Below are 17362 nucleotides of genomic sequence, written 5' to 3' on the forward strand. Positions count from 1 at the left end.
TGTGTACTCGTATATTGATGTATGATGTGGAATGGATGTTAGTGACTCGTGTTACCGGATTTTTGTAGCTGTCGCATCATTAATTTACGGCTTCGGTGACATTAAATTAAAGGTGAAGGTAAATCATTTTTTTTATGCCGGATCGCTTTTGTTGATATCAGCATTTGCCAATATCACCTTTTGCGAGATGATAAAGATCCTAATCATCGTTCAAGCAAAATACTAATAAAATCCGTAAATTGTATACATCGTAAAAATTCAAATGTGATAGGCATTGGCTTGTATTCGTACTCTACAGTTCCGTCCGATCATTTGCTGCTTGAGTCATTGAAGAGGAGAGTATGGAGAAGATGATTGTCGCTGAAGACAATGGCGAACAAATCGCAAATGAGAACGAATACAATGTTGACCACCTTGGAAACAATGGAAATGATGTTAATGTGGAGTTAACTGGTTGTGAAGAGAAGGAATTAGTATATGGGATAGCTGATAAGCCTCCAGTTCATGTGAGCATTCTCGCAGCGCTGCAGGTAAGTAATGTAAGATTTGGTAATTATATAGTGTAATGTCTGCAGCAAAAAAGGTGTTCTATTTACCGATTGATATAGTTTAATGGTTGCAGCTAAAACAGTGTTCTATTAAACAATTAATATAGTGTAATTTCTGCAGCAGAAACGGTGGTTTATATAACGATTGATATTATCATTATTATGTAATGGTTGCAACAGAAACGGTGTTTTATATAACGGTTGATATTATGTAATGGTTGCAACTGAAACGGTGTTTTATATAACGGTTAATATAGTGTGATGTTTGCAGCTGTAACGGTGTTTTATATAACGGTTGATATTATGTAATGGTTGCAACAGAAATGATGTTTTATATAACAATTGATATTGTGTAATGGTTGCAACAGAAACGGTGTTTTATATAACAACTGATATTATGTAATGGTTGCAACTGAAACGGTGTTTTATATAACAATTGATATTATGTAATGGTTGCAACTGAAACGGTGTTTTATATAACGGTTAATATAGTGTGATGTTTGCAGCAGTAACGGTGTTTTATATAACGATTAATATAGTGTAATGGTTGCAATAGAAACGGTGTTTTATATAACGATTGATATTGTGTGATGTTTGCAACTGAAACGGTGTTTTATATAACGATTACTATAGTGTAATGTTTGCAGCAGAAACGGTGTTTTATATAACGATTGATATTGTGTAATGGTTGCAACAGAAACAAACTGTGTTTTATATAACGATTAATATAGTGTAATGTTTGCAGCAGAAACGGTGTTTTATATAACGATTAATATAGTGTAATGTTTGCAGCACAAATATATGTTAAATTCATCGATTTTTATTATATAATGTCTGCAGTTAAAACAGTTTTCTATTTACCTATTGATATAGTGTAATGTCTGCCAGCACCTTTTTCTGCATCATATTAATTTCAGTTCTGAGGGAGGGACGCAAGTCAAAAGGTTGCTTCCCTAAGTTACGCCCCCCTTTAATGTCGATTGCTGGATCCGCCCTTGATATAAATCTATTGTAAGAAATAGGGAAATCATTTAGACAGATTCTCAATATAATAAATACAATTTATATCATTAATACATGCATTGGAAAACAACAACAGCAACCATTAAATGTATCATTATTCAATATAAATGTTACATATATGAACATAATATATAATTATTAAGTAAGGTAGTTATGTGTTACAGCCTTATCTCTAAACTAGGGATTAACAAAGTGTACTGTAAAAAGTAATTAAGTTTAAACAATAAAAACGTATGGCTTTTGTAAAATTGTGTCAAATTGGTTAAGACGAATTGCTGGTAATTTAACATTATTTTTTTATAATGGTATTTTTTTCGGCGAAGCTCAAAAGATACAAAATAAATAAGAAAGACCAAAATTTGAATTTTAAAGGTATACAAGAACATGTATCTATCATGTGTCATCCACCATGCAAGCCTCCTAACCAGCTTTCGCAAATTACTCAAACGTTTGAACATAACATACTAAAACACAGGTTTACTGTGCAGTAAAATCCATTGACATACCACAACATAGGTTTACTGTGCAGTGAAATGCATTGAGCCCAACCGCGTATTTCAATATCAATGTAAGAGCGATCTTGTACATAAAACAAATTAAACATTTTACTACATTCAAAGTGTTAAATGTTCTTTAATCACACGTCTTAGATTTTATAATTTCAAAATTTTCTAAGCAAGTAGAAAGTGAGAAATCAATTAAACAACAGGGGTTTAACTCGCGTCTTAATACAGATGGTTTTGATAAATATTTAGATATATCAATGGTACATTGCTCAGCTTAACATGAAATCAACTTATATGATACATAATAATAAATATTTGCATTTCTACAATGTTTTCTTGGTGGACAACTTCTAAGTTTGTTGTACAGATGTCCCATAAACACAAAATCAAATTCGTACTCAACATTTTCTCAAGACATACATGGCAAAATCTATATTCTATATGTATATTTTGATGTATACCTTTTCGCAGTTTTCGCAGGATTTATCAAATTGTTAACAATTCCTGTGACCTTTATAGATGTACTCTCAAAGATTGACATTTTGGACATATTTTCTCTTATAAATTGTTTGAATAAAGCATTTATTCCGTTAATGTCTAGATGCCAGTGATATGAGACTGCTGACAAAATATCAGATCGAGTTGTTCATATTTACGCTTGGAAATTTAGCGTTACTAACGCTTTAAGAACAATAGTACAATAGTACATTCGGCAGTTGCCTTTTAAACAATTGAGATATGTTCTATTGTGAGTTATCTTAAATGACGGAATTTAAGGAGTTGATGCCATATGCCAAAATCAGCTGATTCTGAGACAAAAAAACACGAACAAACTAAAACCAAGACAAAACTGTCGATCTGTAGGAGTGGAGCTTTAATGACATGGACGGTGATGGACGGGGTTAATCACAATTTTTATTAAATGTTTGGGAACCTTGTTTTATCGGTACTTAACTGATCAGTAATTTAATCGACCAAGGCGGTAACTCCCGCATGATCATGTTAAGTTTTGCGTTGTGTGCGATGTGATATGGGTGTGCTTTTTATAAGTCTTTAGTGGCTTGTGTTGTCTAATTGTTGTAGCCGTATGCATTAATTATTTGAATATTACTAGCGAGATTATTTTATATGCTAAGCATCAAAGACACCGCAATGTTTTTGAAAAATGACTTAAAGGAAGCAAATGCATTTCACCAGCAAACCAAATTTGAGGTACCTCGATTCAAGCATTTTCAGTTACAAATGTATATAACAAAATCGTATCTTCAGCTGAAGGACCTTGACCGTCCATCAACTGACGTCAAAATAGTTAGGGTGCTGGTCATGTTTGAGAGAGACCTAGACTTAGCCTTTTACAATTATTGATATGGAACTGTGTATTTTCAGCTTACGGTCACAACGACCTTGACCTTGGACCAACTGTCCTTAAATTAATGGGGTTTATCTGCTGGTCATGACAAACATGTTTTCAAAGTTACCTGAGCCATAGTGTTCTTCATATATTGATTGGAAACCGATTTTCAGCTTAACATCACCACCAACTAAACCTTTGAACCACTGACCTCAAAATTAATATGGTTCATTTGCTGGTCATGGCCAATCATACTACAAAGCTTAAGGTCCCTGAAAGAAAGAGTTCTTCAGCTATTGAATGTAAGCCGAATTTCAAGTGAAGTTCACCATGACATTGAAGTTTGACCCACTGACCTCAAAATCAATATAGTTCATAACATGGTCATGGCAAACCTATCTAGAAGGCCGTAGGTCCCTGGTTCTAAGCGTTCTTCATACACTGATAGGAAACCGATTTTCAGCTGAAGGTTATCTTAGGATCGCCACGACATTGACCAACTGACCTCACAATCAGAAGGCTTTATCTGCTGGACATGACCAACCTGTTTACGAAGTTTAAGACCCAGGCCTAAGCGTTCTTCACATGTAGTCGGCAACCATGCGGACGGACTGACAGACGACCAGATAACGTTATACCCCCCCCCCCCTTGAGGGACATTGAATTCCAAGGTGCTGTACTAATAATCAACAACTTAAGGTTTAATGTTTTTTAAGTTATGTGTTTGACACAAGCTTTGTTTAAATAAGGGCAATTTTATACTCTTTAAGTTTGTAATGTTGTCCGTGTAATGTATATAACAGACCCAAAACGGGATGGTTTAATATAGCTTTATTACATTCATACTCATACGCACCCGATCTTGAATCTAATCAATAACTGAACTATCAACATACATGCAACTGTTAGGCAGAGGCGGGCTTATCATACAAAGAGGCGGGTTTATCAATACAGTCTAGGGAAATTGCCTCCCAAACTCCTCGTTTTGAGAAAAGGGCTTATCAGTCTATGAAATGGAACCAGTCAATAAATCACCACTTAGCATGTCATCAAGCTGGGTTATTTACTGTGTGTATTCCTAGATGTTTCTTGTACTGACCAATTGCAATAATTTATGTTCGCATTGAGTTTGTCATGAATGAATTGTATGTATAATCAAAGCATTGACAGTGCTGAACGGTTTGAACGATGATTCCCTTTATGTGATAATAAGATTAAAAAGAACATATGACTGATAGCATGGCACTCGCTCGCTCACTCTCACGCCTGCCCGTCCATCCATCCAACTGGCTGGCACACCGGCCCATCAACTCACTCACTCACCACTCAAAACCCACTCACAACCCACCCCACCCATCATATTTATTCGGTGTATTCCATGAGCTGTAGAATAAAACGGGCATCAAAGCAAAAGGTAATGTTCAGATTCAACTAAACCTTAATACTAGTGTGTTATTTTATTATGCATATCAAGTACAATTTTAAGGGAATGTGTACACAATTGTAGTATTGAAAATACTATTTCAATTCTGATCACAGCTTAAAAAAGAGAGTATAACAAATGATTTACAAATGTACATATCTTAACCAATTATCCATAACAGCACTATATGGAAATAAGAATCATTGGAATGTTCAAAAGTATATGACTTACACGCGCAAGGCTAGATATTGTTTGAACTTACACACAAAAGCATACATGTACATTGGAAAATGACCCAACTTACCAATGTTATTTGGTATATTTTTCTTGTTTTAATTCTAGAAAAGTGCAGGCAGAAGGAAAAAACCAGCACTGGATTAATTATGGATTGTATATCTGAATGTCCTCCCCTGTAGTATCTTATTTATAGAATTATTATGCAATGCAGTTACAATTAGCTCAACACCAGACCTTCAAGTAGAGTGAATACATGTGTTTTACTGTTAATATACGCAAAATATTACATACTTGTGCATGAACTTATTTTGTAAATCAAACATTTTTCAGGTTATGTTTCAGAGACTGATTTTCATTGAAATTAGGTACTTTTGAGCATGATTTTTAACTCAAAACCTAAAAATGTTCTTTAAAAAGAGGTACATTCTTGCATACAAAAATATATATACACAAACCCTTCTAGAGCATTTTAACACCTCGTTCGTATACACAAATTGGAGAATTAAAAGTTAAAAGATGATCACGAACTTACAATGTTTTCTTTTCGGTTCTTGTGTTTGATAAAGGATGGAATATGCATAACTTTGCTGCATTTTTTGTTTGCATTTTTTGTACAAACCAATGCACCTGATTTGTTGACGTTATCATAATATGGTCACAGAAAACAGTGTATTCATTATATTCCCGCTTCACAGTCAGGTGGGAATTATTTAGGAATTGCTCGTTTTATCACGTCTGTCCGTACGACAGTCGGTCTCTGAGCACCATAACACGAGGTTGTGTCGCGCTCAAGATCCGTGCCCCTAACTTCAAGGTCATGCGTTTGTTTGGCTCTGATTGTGCTTTATTGTAGGCATAATGAAAATAATGGAGAACTGTACTGGCTTACGTTTAGACCCTCTGAAGTTTGTTTATCAATGAAAATGCTTGACTGTATCCATAAAAGGAATCGTCAGACCCTAGAAGGGTTCGTGTAGAAGCCTTATGTGGTTAAGAATACCGATCGTTATGCTACTTAGGTGTTTGCTTGACATATGATGGACTTAAATGTAGCTGCATTTGTGATTATTTTGAACTGAGTTGGATGTAGAAGAGCCTTACTGTGGTATGTTTGACACTAGATAAACTTCATTGCAACAGACTTTAGATTTACAGGGCACTGAATTGACTTGATTTCTTTACACTAAACGTTTTTTGGGGTTTTACCGCCATCTTAACTCGTTTTGGTCCAAAGAAAAATGTGTGTCAAGTAAACTAGCAAGCTGATAGTGTTGGCGTAGTGGTAGGTCGCGTTTCAATTCCTTGATTAAGAGCTTACAGTGTATACATAACCAACCGACACACTTTGTATGTGGTTTATTTAAATTGCGACCAATGGTTTATTGTGAACTTGACATTGGGGATACATTTTTCTTATAAAAATGTTACGCATCTTACCGTTCAAAGATTGAAAGAAAAGAATTCCCTCTGATAGTTAATGTAGCGCAGTTACCAGTGTTACTTTTAAAGGCCTAGTGCATCCCCTGCTGTGCATCTCATGCTAATTGCACTGATGTCACAGTAGGGGCCAATTTCCTGTTTATTTGTGTATTGGCTCAGGGTCATTTAGGGTCCATTTCTGTAATAAAACCTCCAAAACTGCACAACAGGGTATTCAGATCAGATATCTGATAAGACAATAAGGCATTTAGATAAGATCAATACACAGACATTGTGTACAATACACGTTTGTTTGTTTGTTTGTTGTTGTGTTTTTTTGTTTTTTTTGCGGGGGGGGGGGGTCACTTATAGAAGGTTTAAACCAGGCCTTTAAGCAATACTTTCGTAAATCACTTTGATGTCAATGCATTGTATTTGCATAAACAATAACGCATTTTATTTCCATGTAAATATTTATTTACCCATTTGCATTCTTTTGTCAAAAAAACGTAATCAGAAGTTTATAGTTGACTGATCCAGATCGTACCTATGATGTCTGCAATAATGTTGCGTTTCTTATTCATAACAACAGCCAACCATATTAAAAAAAATAACACAAGGTTAATATTCTCATATGAAGAGCGTTGATTTAAAGTTGACTTGTACAAACTTTAAACGGTATTATATATTTAAAACTGTATTATATGATAGTACACTGATACAGTCCCTCATCTTATTTTATTATTGGAATATTCCTATGACATTTTATGTTTTATGTATGTGTAGAATTATCCCTGTGGTGCTATAAATACCGATATATGAGTTCATGCATGCCACTATCTTCTTATTTATGAAGACGATAAGGATTATGATCTCCAGTCATGCAATGTACTTTAAAAACGCAGTAGCTACATGCGCATGAAATGTGGTACTCGTCTGCATGGCGTGTCCTTTGAAATGCAAAGCATGGAGCAGATGATTGACGCTGAATGCAATGGCGTACAAAACGTTGAAGTAAGTGAACACAAATCAGTGTAGCAGTTTTTTCGATAAAAGTTATTCAATAATAGTTCAATTTGAACTATTTCTAAAACAAAACTTTTCAAATGTAAACTCTGAGAACTCGCTTGACTAATGAGACACATTGATCGGCGATCTCATGATTTCATGAGGTATTAAAGGCATTAAATGACTTAAAGTTAAATAAAGCTTCAGTCGGAGAGCTATTGCCTGCACATTTTAAATATGGTATTTTCTATTTAATGCCTTATGTTACGTATTTAAAACCAAATATTTACATCAGGTCAGTTTCCGAGAAGCTGGACCCTATTTATTATTTTACCAGTACACAAAAAGGGAAATTGTAATAATCCCGATATTTACAGGGGTATAGCCCTTGTTGATGTATTTAGCAAAATATATATACATTGTATAAGCATTTTAAATAGAAGACTTACCTATTATACTCAAGTTTATAACTCATCTTGGAGTCCTAAGCAGGATTTAGATATGGTTATAATACAACTGATAATGCTTTTGTTTTATACTCAAGCAAGAATTTAAGTACAAATGGTAAGAAGTTATATGTTGCTTAGATTTAAAAAAAAAAGCGTTTGATTTTGTTGATAGGTCAAAATTATATTCAAGCTTATTTAGACAAAATGTTAAGGGGAGGCTATTGGATGATATTCAAGCAATTTATGAAGAAGTCAAAATGTGTATTAGATGCAAGGATGGAAAACGGAGAGTTTTGACTGTCCAGGTGGTTTAAGACAGGGGTGTATTTGTTTTATCACCTTTTATTAATGAAATTGTACAGTTATATTTGACAAAGTGGTGTGCATTGTGTTCAGCTGTTCCCGTTGATATTGAAGTGTTTATCCTCATGTTTGCAAGTGATGTTGCTCTGTTATCTGATACAGTTGTAGGTCTACAAAGACAACTTAATGCGCTAAAATTATTTTGTGATGATAATAAGTTGCATGTTTATACTAGTAAAACAAAAAGTGTTTTTTTTTCGTAGAGGTGGGGAGCTGGCAAGTAGAGAAAAATAGAAATATAATAAAGAAAACATAGATGTTGTATCAGGGTTTACTTATGTTGGTTTATATTTTAACTGTACATTGTCATGGTGTAATGGTATGCCGAAATGTCGCAGAGAATTCTAAATGCCAAAAAAGCTGTACATTTTCTTTTTAAAGGCATTGCATCATTACCTTTAATTAAGTCTTCAATGTGTTTTTTTTTTTTAAATGTTTCATACAAAAGTATCACCAATTATGTTTTATGATGCTGAAATTTGGGGAATGACATCCGCGAATGCTATAGAAAATATCCAATAAGTGCATGTAAAAGGTATTTAAATGGATCTTTTAAAGCATGAAATGATGCTGTTTAGGTATTCTAAGTCAATTATCTTTACATGTATATGCTTCTAAACGTTGTCTTGAATATTGGTTAAAAATTTGAAACTTCCTGATGATAGATATGTTAAGTTGTATTACAATATGTTAAACGTGTATGATATATATAGGTCATGAAAATTGGGTTAGTGTATTGCGTATGAATCTGTTTAGGAATGGTTTTAGATATATTTGGGTGTCACACCATGTAGTTTAAGAAAGTGCTTTTCTTACAGAATATGTAACTAGATGAAAAGATCAACATCTACAGTTATGAAACCAAACATTTTCTGAAAATATGAAACTTAATAAATTTACATATGTATAAAATCGTGTTTAAAAAGCAGAATTACATGTTTACATGTGAACTTTGTTACAGTTGATAAATTTCGTAAATGTTCAGCAAATTTTAGATGCTCATCGCAACTCCTTGATATTGAAACAGGCAGGCATACCGAAATTGATAAGGGATCATAGATTTTGTTTATTTTATAAAAATGTTATTTAGGATAACAAGCAATACTAAATGTTCAGTGTATAGCTATATACGAGAAGTATATATACCAACTAAGTATTATGTATACCCTAGTCTTAATAATTTCATTCTATTAATAGCTATAGATATGAAGATGTTTTTCAAAATTAGCTATGTATTTGTATTATGCAGACAAAATTAGAAACAATTTATTAATAGTTGATTAATATTTATGATGCTTAAATAACAACTAATATTTTTGAATTCTATGCTTGGTCTACTCCACGTTGTTTATACGTATTTATGTATGCATATCTGTATATGGGTCGGAGACCTTCATACAATAAATATTTGAACTTTGATGATCTTTTCTCCCGAATTATATCGAATATGCCGGAAGTTTGGAAGGAATGCTGGGTACCCTTATTAAACTAGCTGTTGGGTCGGTACCAGCCATATCAAAATGACCCCATGTATGAATCGAACCCTGGATATCACGCTCCGTAAGCAGACGCCCTACACTGTAGAGATATACAAACTACATTACATGCTCCTGCGCAGTATTTCGATTCGGATAAGTATAATCATATTTATTTTTATTTAACAGTTACTATGCACTACTCAATTGGAAACCAAAATTTCAACTTGAATTTGCTGAATTTGTTATATTAAACACGACCCATTTTCAGTTCAACTCGACCCGCATATTAGAAGCTATTAATTAAATTAGTTTAAACATATTTATTTTACAACGATTGTGAAACAAGTTATTACAACATTATATTAATCACTCTCGTTGGCACGATTTTACGCGAGAGTGTGGTCTTGTGTTGTGGGGGAAACCGGAAAACCCGTTGGAAACCCACTTGTCCAGCTTGGTGACCACAAACCAAACTCACATGCGCCCAGGCCGGGAATCGAACCCGGGTCGCCTAGGTGATAAGCGAGTGGGCTAACCACTGCGCTAACCGGACAACCAGTTAATTAAATATTTTGCATTGTTTTCCATTCATAACCATCAGAAATATTTTATTTGTATGAGCAATTCGCATTTGACACCTTTACCAACAGTCCCGTGCGAGTAGTTGTGCCATTTTCTTTGCAATAGTTCCATTATTTGAACAGGTGCTCTATAATGGAGCAGCCGTATTGATTATTCTCAAATGAAATGATTGAGGTTTACAGAAACGCGCAAAAAGCAGAACTGAACTGCTATGGGGAAAAAAATTCGTGCATCTTACCACATTTTTTTAATGATAATTTCATTATAACTACACTCATAAAATAATACATTACCCCGGTTTTGTCATTAAGGGCATTCAAGCTTGAAAAGTTATAGCAATTACTCTTCTGAAAGCAATATTTATTCTTAAAATAATCTAAAAATTCTATTTCCAAAATAAAGTATGACAAGGCGTTTGAAGTGTAAAAACGAAGTTATCGAAAGCTTGCAACCATCAAGAAAACGTGATTTATTTGCTATTAAGTCGGTGATTTTGAAGAAAGGTGTTAGATTTGATCAAATTTTAAAGTTTAAAGTACCCAAGAAGAATCATAGTAAATGTGAAACCAATGCTAATTGGACAAACCGACTCTCGGGCACGCCACAGAGCTTGACACTCGGCAAGCTTCGTTACCTCCTTTCGCACGCGCCCTCGGGTCGAAAATTTCCATCACATGAACTATACTTAAACTCCTGACTGTGCTAATAAGACATAATTAATTATTTTCATGCTGGATCTTTGAAGCTGTTTTATACCTAAGACATATCTCGAACACTGCAGTACTCCTGTTGAAAATATCTCCTAAGTATGTAGCCGCAACTTTGATCCTTGATAAAATAGACCGAATTAAAACACAAGTTTCGTAACATAGTTAATACAAATAGTTTAAATAAGAGAGAAACAGAAACTCTCAAATTACTGATAGGAATAAACATCATTTTGTTCTTAGAGATATGCATGTACAGTATATTAAGACGGCTTCCTTAGGAATTATTACGTCAAAATTATAAACTTACTGTCAAAATCGTTTATGACGGACTAAGATTGTACTTCATCAAAGTGCAACAATTGTATTTGTTATATAAATTGTATTGAAACAGTTTATATTTGCTTTTATTAATGACTTGTGCTAATTCACAATCTTCAATTTTGCTGAATGACCATCATTTTCCCTTTAAATTGCCTGCTATTGTTACTTGCAATCAGTAAATATTTCACTACTTAAATACAAATGGTTTGTATTTTATTCTGATTGAGAGTATTTTGTTTTACTTCTCATACATTAGATAGCGTAAACGTAATTAGTAATGGTGTGCCGAAATGTCGTAGCACATTGATATTAAAATACACATGTATATGAAACCAAGGTTTCAATAAACACCTTTATATGTTTTATATGGTTGTAAACTGGCACACTCGTAATTTAATTATCGGAAGGTTACTATGACACTTTATGTTTTATCCATCTGTAGTACTGTGATATGCAGTGATAAATTAATGATATATATTAATTGTTGTCACGCTGCAATTAATCTGAACTCATGCAGTTTAATCATCTGCAAGTGTTATACAGTTTAATGAATACATTTAGATGAGTAAATGCATTGCAAAGATGATAAGACCTTTCTCGCCAAACACTTAACTAGTATTCTTAGCGCAAGTTGAAGTATCTATGACCTCTTCTGTAGGATTTTTGGACGGTACTGCGAAGCAGTGCCGTTCATAGGTATCATGCTACTTTTCGACAGGCATGCATCATTTGGTCCCCGGCTTCATTACTCAAACTGAAGCGTCCAGGAACCAGTTTTAAACGGAAGTGCACGGCCAAATAAAATAAACCTTTTGTCCGCTATTCATAAGTACGCGAGTCAAGTAGCGCCCAAAGGCGGCTGATTCATATTGTCAAATATATTCTTCGACTGTAACTCCACAATATTCACAGTGCATTGTTAAATAAAAACACAATAGTTACACATGAATTGTTTGTAGGTTATACCTTTCTCTTATGACTCTAGTGTTTTATGAAAAACGTATTCAGATCGGCTTCTTTCAACAAAACATCGCCATTTGGAACTATCTTAGCAGGTGCGCGTTGTCTTGTGCTAAAAGGCTGACCCGAGAGCTGATCATATAAATGAAGAGGGAAAACGCTGGCCAGAAAATTGAAAATTGATTTTTTTCTGTTGAATTAATTTTTATAGGTTATTTTGATTTCCTTGTACTATTGAATGTATTATACCTGATTTATTATAAATATTTGTATAATTTATAAGAGCGTTTAGTTAAAGATGGATGACTTTTTAATCATTTGTAGAGAAGTATCAATCTAGATCTAGGCCACACCACGTACATTAAATAAATTTCAAAACTCGGCGACCCATAAAACTTAAAAAAATATCAAAATATTTTCATTCATTTTTTGGTCAGCCTTTTCCTCCATATCCATTGTTCAGCCCTTAGGTCTGCCTTTTAGTATTCAAGGAATTTGATTGATAGTTTCAAATGATGTATGAATACACATCGTTCCAAGCATCTTCCAATCATCGGCCGGCAAGTTTCGGTGAGTGACTACTTACAATAGAGTTTTCGAACGAATTTAGGTTGTTCTTTATTTTGGTATATTATTCTGATATTTTGAAAATGATATGTAGGAGCACATACAGTTGAAAAATTAGTTCGGTCAGTTATTAAGCTATAGATATCTTACTTTGTAGGAAATTAGAAGTTTTGTTGCTGTTATTATTTTCGTTCACGAAATTCTTCCTATTGACAGGAGTCCTACACACGCTGTCACAGAACAAAACAAGGACTATGAATGGGACTGACTCTAACGTCTATGTGTATAGTGAGTATTATTTTTGCCATCTAAAACGTGAAATTATTGTGCATCAGCTTTGTATAGCCTGTCGGTCTGTATTTAACTGCATTTAAACAAAACTGTGCAATATAGTCGTTGTTTACATCCAAGTCTAAAAATAGACGTAGAAAGTAGGTTAAAGTAGGGTTACTCAATAGTCATTCTAAAATGCCGTCCAGGCTTTTTTTTTAATGATGGTTAGCCTGGAACGTCATTCATAACAAAGTTGAAATTGTGACACTTTGTGTTTACAAGCTTATAAATACGTCTACAAGGTTTGTTCCGACTTTCCCAACCGCTAATTCTCACACTTACACTCACAAGATTAATACCAATTATCTCTTCGCACCTCAAACAGAATATTATTTCACTTTTTTATTACGTATATATTGTTTTACTCTTTTTAAACTGCATTTGAACTATCAAGTTGTATCTTGTTTGCAATTCATATCTATAAAACAAACATTATTTCCTAATTATGTTTAGATAAAACACTAATTGTCAAAAATAATAATTAATAATTATTTTGGAGCAATAGTATACCACATAGATAACAAATTAATGGTTGAAATGTAAAGGCATTTTTAAAAAACGCAACACGTTTAAAACAAATGGTACCCACTTTTAGAAACGATTTAATATATATACTTACGTTGTTTATATTACTTAAATCTTCTTCAATCAACTCTAAATAACATTAACAAATTAAAGACAATTATTCATTCACACGTCTTTGAATGTCTTTTTCACACCCACAACACTAACAGTTTGCCTTGCAAAAAAGAACGCATGGTTCAAAGACAAATTTTCTACTGTTTAAATTACTCAAGATAAAAAATAAAATAAAATTAAGGGGCCGAAATGTCTCTATTGAAAATCACTAAGGGGCCGAAACGTCTCGAGTCATTTTAATTAAGGGGACGAAATGGCAGGGCCGAAACGTCTTAGGGGCCGATTTGGTAGTAGGCCGATTTGGTAAGGGGCCGATTTGTCTTGCTCCCCTTTCTTACTGGCGTGAGACCACAGTTATTTTTACTATATGTTTCATATAGACACTAACCTGGCTTTTGACTTTATACACACCCCAATTGAAAAACAAGGACATGGCATCTCTAGAACAATTCAAGACACAAAATATAATCACAAGAAAACACCATGTTGACCATTGACCCGACTGTCAAAATTGAGTTCAAATACATAACCCTTCCGCCAGGGAGTCAATCGGCTACAAACAACTAATTTTCAGACTTCCACAAGCTATGATTTTTCCAATATTTACATTGAAAACTATCAATTTCTGCAATAGAGTGTCAAATTCAGTCAAGTTCTCTGCAAAAAGAACATTTTTTGCTTCTTTTTCATTCAATTTTAATAAAATATTGATACTTGAACACAAGCACTCTTTGTTTCTGTATTCACATCCGGATCTTGGTCAACGGGGGGCAGATAACTGGTCAACGGGGGGCAGATAACTGTGGTCTTGAGCGGTCAACGGGGGGCAGATAACTGTGGTCTTGAGCCTACTGCCAAAAAGAATAAAGGTTACACACAACTAAACTTTAAGGTTTCAATCTGAAGTAGTATTTTTAGTATGGATTACCTTCCCCTAACACTATCATTATCAGTTACCACACGTTTGTACTTAATGAATTTGAAAAACATTTATCGTCACAAACAGGATTCAAGATGTATTTACAAACTATTCTATGGGCAATGTGGACAATGCATACTATTATACACATGTATTTAAAATAAGACTAAATATTAAAAAAAACATGTATATCAACGGCATTCTTACACTAAGTGAATCAAAATGTTTTATTGTGTAACCTATTAATCAAAATTTGACTTCAACACGACAATCCAAGTTTACAATTATCAGAGATTTTGCTGACTTATCAATTTATTATGTGTATATATATAGTTTCGCTAGAACATATGTTTCATGATGATATTTATATTAACAAATACCTTATTCCTCACATCAGAAAACCTATACAAAACTCAACTAAAGGGAAACTTCAGGAAATTACTATTTTTAAAGGAATTGATAGAAAAACATAATTACAGAACATTGTTGTTTGCTTTTTTTCCGACTAGAGTACGTTTTATCGTCAAGCTTATAGGAAAACAACTAGAGTTAGAATTGTTGTGTGTGTTTTTAAAAGAACTATATTGGTAAACAGAAGTAACACTTATGTGTTTAAGGGGTTAAAACATGACAAAGCCGGGACTCTGCGTGAGAATTGGCCTTCATGCTCTTATAGAATATACCTCGGGTTGTTATGGGACACTTGTGCAATCTTCGCCGACTTTACTTTTAAAATGTCATCTTATAGAAGGTCATATGCCCAGTTTGTGACATGAACGCGCCAGCGGTTCAAAGAGACGCTATAAAATTTAACAAAGCTTATAAAGGCAAACCGGTAATTTTACCCAGTATTCTAATTTCTGTCATACAAAGTAAAAGCACACATAAAGTATTTATAATGTGTGGTCGTTTTTAGACGGGAGGCTAGGTGCGTGTGGGAAAGAATGTAGAAATGTTTTTATGTCAAAAGATGGCAATCAAAAACCTCCAAATAATTGCAGAATTTCAAACCGTCATGGCAGGTTTTTGTCAACATACATACAAATGGTCGTTCACTCGGGAACACCAGAAAACTTACTCGACTACTGGTAGGAAAAAGGTAGGGAGGAGAGAGCTCGTACAATCACCAGTTGGTACCTGAGGTTGCTCTTACCACAAGTTTGTGACAAGTACATGTGTAGTACTTAAAAAATTTTTTTTGTTGTGTGTCAGAATCTGGATGCTTTAAAGAAACCAAACAAAGGAATATTAAGCATACAAAAGACATCCAAGTGAGCGCAAATGAGGGGTAAATTACAAGAATAGAAAATAATGATATGAATTGAAAAAAATGCTATGCATGCAAATGAAAATTCTTCCCATACTTTGCATGATAACATTCCACAAACTTAATGATATTGCTATTTGATTCATTTTGCAAAAACTAAATGTCCTTGTTCCAATATGCTAACAAAAGTAATAAATGTTTGTAAACACTTCATTCTTAATTTATTTTGAATAATTTACAGGTTTACAATATGTTGCCTTAACAAAACTACTGCCAATGACACTACAGCTCGTACTAAGCTGTACTAAAGTAACTAATAGTCATGTGTAACCTTAAGCAGAGAAAAGAAAATGCATTTGGATATTCTCGGCTACATTCGTTAACAAAAACAATGGTGTTTGGTGAATTTTGATGGTGTTTGAAAATGTATGTTGTTTTAACAATTCGGAACGTGATTATTTTATAATATATAGTGCAATTGATGTAAAAAGGATTAGTTTTAACAGGTAAAATGTTCTTTTTTTGTTTTAATAGACTAAATTGGAATAATTTCAATAAATTTGCGACCAAATTCTGATCGGCATTTTGAACATGTTTACGAATTTTATTATGAATGACGTCCAGGCTAACCATCATGAGAAAAAAAAGCCTGGACGGCATTTTAGAATGACTAGGTTACTCAATAGACTGCCTAACTATTACAGTTAATTTAGGTTTGATTTGTGTATTAACTGTTTTTATTGCAAATGCTAAAAATTCATGGTGTTGCAAGTATCGAGTGTGCAATTACACAGCTCAGAAATAATTTATTCATTTGTTTGGTTTAGGTCTGAAAAAAAACATTTGGCTTGGGTTACCCGACCCTACGTACGGCTTTGGCGCCGACCCTACCGTTTTTATAGTCAGTTTGAAAAAAAAAAATGAAAACTGATGTGCGTTCATAGTGTAACGGTCCCGGAAAAAAAAAATTTGGTAGCTTTCAGTTTTTTAAGTTAATATTCAAGTTTGCTTCAAATTTAAAGTCAGGAGAGCCCTCAAAAGAGCTTCTAAAAAGCCAATTTTTCTTCTACAGCAGTGCGCTTTTGACCCAAAGCGCGCCCCATAAACCCATGGCCAAAATGTTTCAGCCCTCCGGCTGCCAGGTCAATCACAACCCTGAGAAGTCTGTATGAATATTTAACACCCCTGACATTGAAGCCAGTGGTCGAAATTAGCACCAGCCCACAAGCCCTGCACTGGTAAAATGACTTCCGGGCTTG

General features: G+C 34.0%; 1 protein-coding gene across 1 annotated transcript in view; it reads left to right on the top strand.

The window, feature by feature from the left end:
* The first annotated feature begins 324 nt into the window (after window positions 1-324).
* The window catches only part of LOC128237486 (solute carrier family 23 member 2-like), a 53631-nt gene continuing 36593 nt past the window's right edge, over window positions 325-17362 (top strand). Inside the window, exon 1 of the mRNA XM_052953067.1 lies at window positions 325-530. Coding sequence (XP_052809027.1) covers window positions 342-530 — 189 coding nt within the window. The 5' untranslated portion in view covers window positions 325-341. The remainder of the gene's footprint in view (window positions 531-17362) is intronic.

The sequence above is a fragment of the Mya arenaria genome, chromosome 1, assembly GCF_026914265.1.
Source record: "Mya arenaria isolate MELC-2E11 chromosome 1, ASM2691426v1".
Taxonomy (NCBI): Eukaryota; Metazoa; Mollusca; class Bivalvia; order Myida; family Myidae; genus Mya; species Mya arenaria.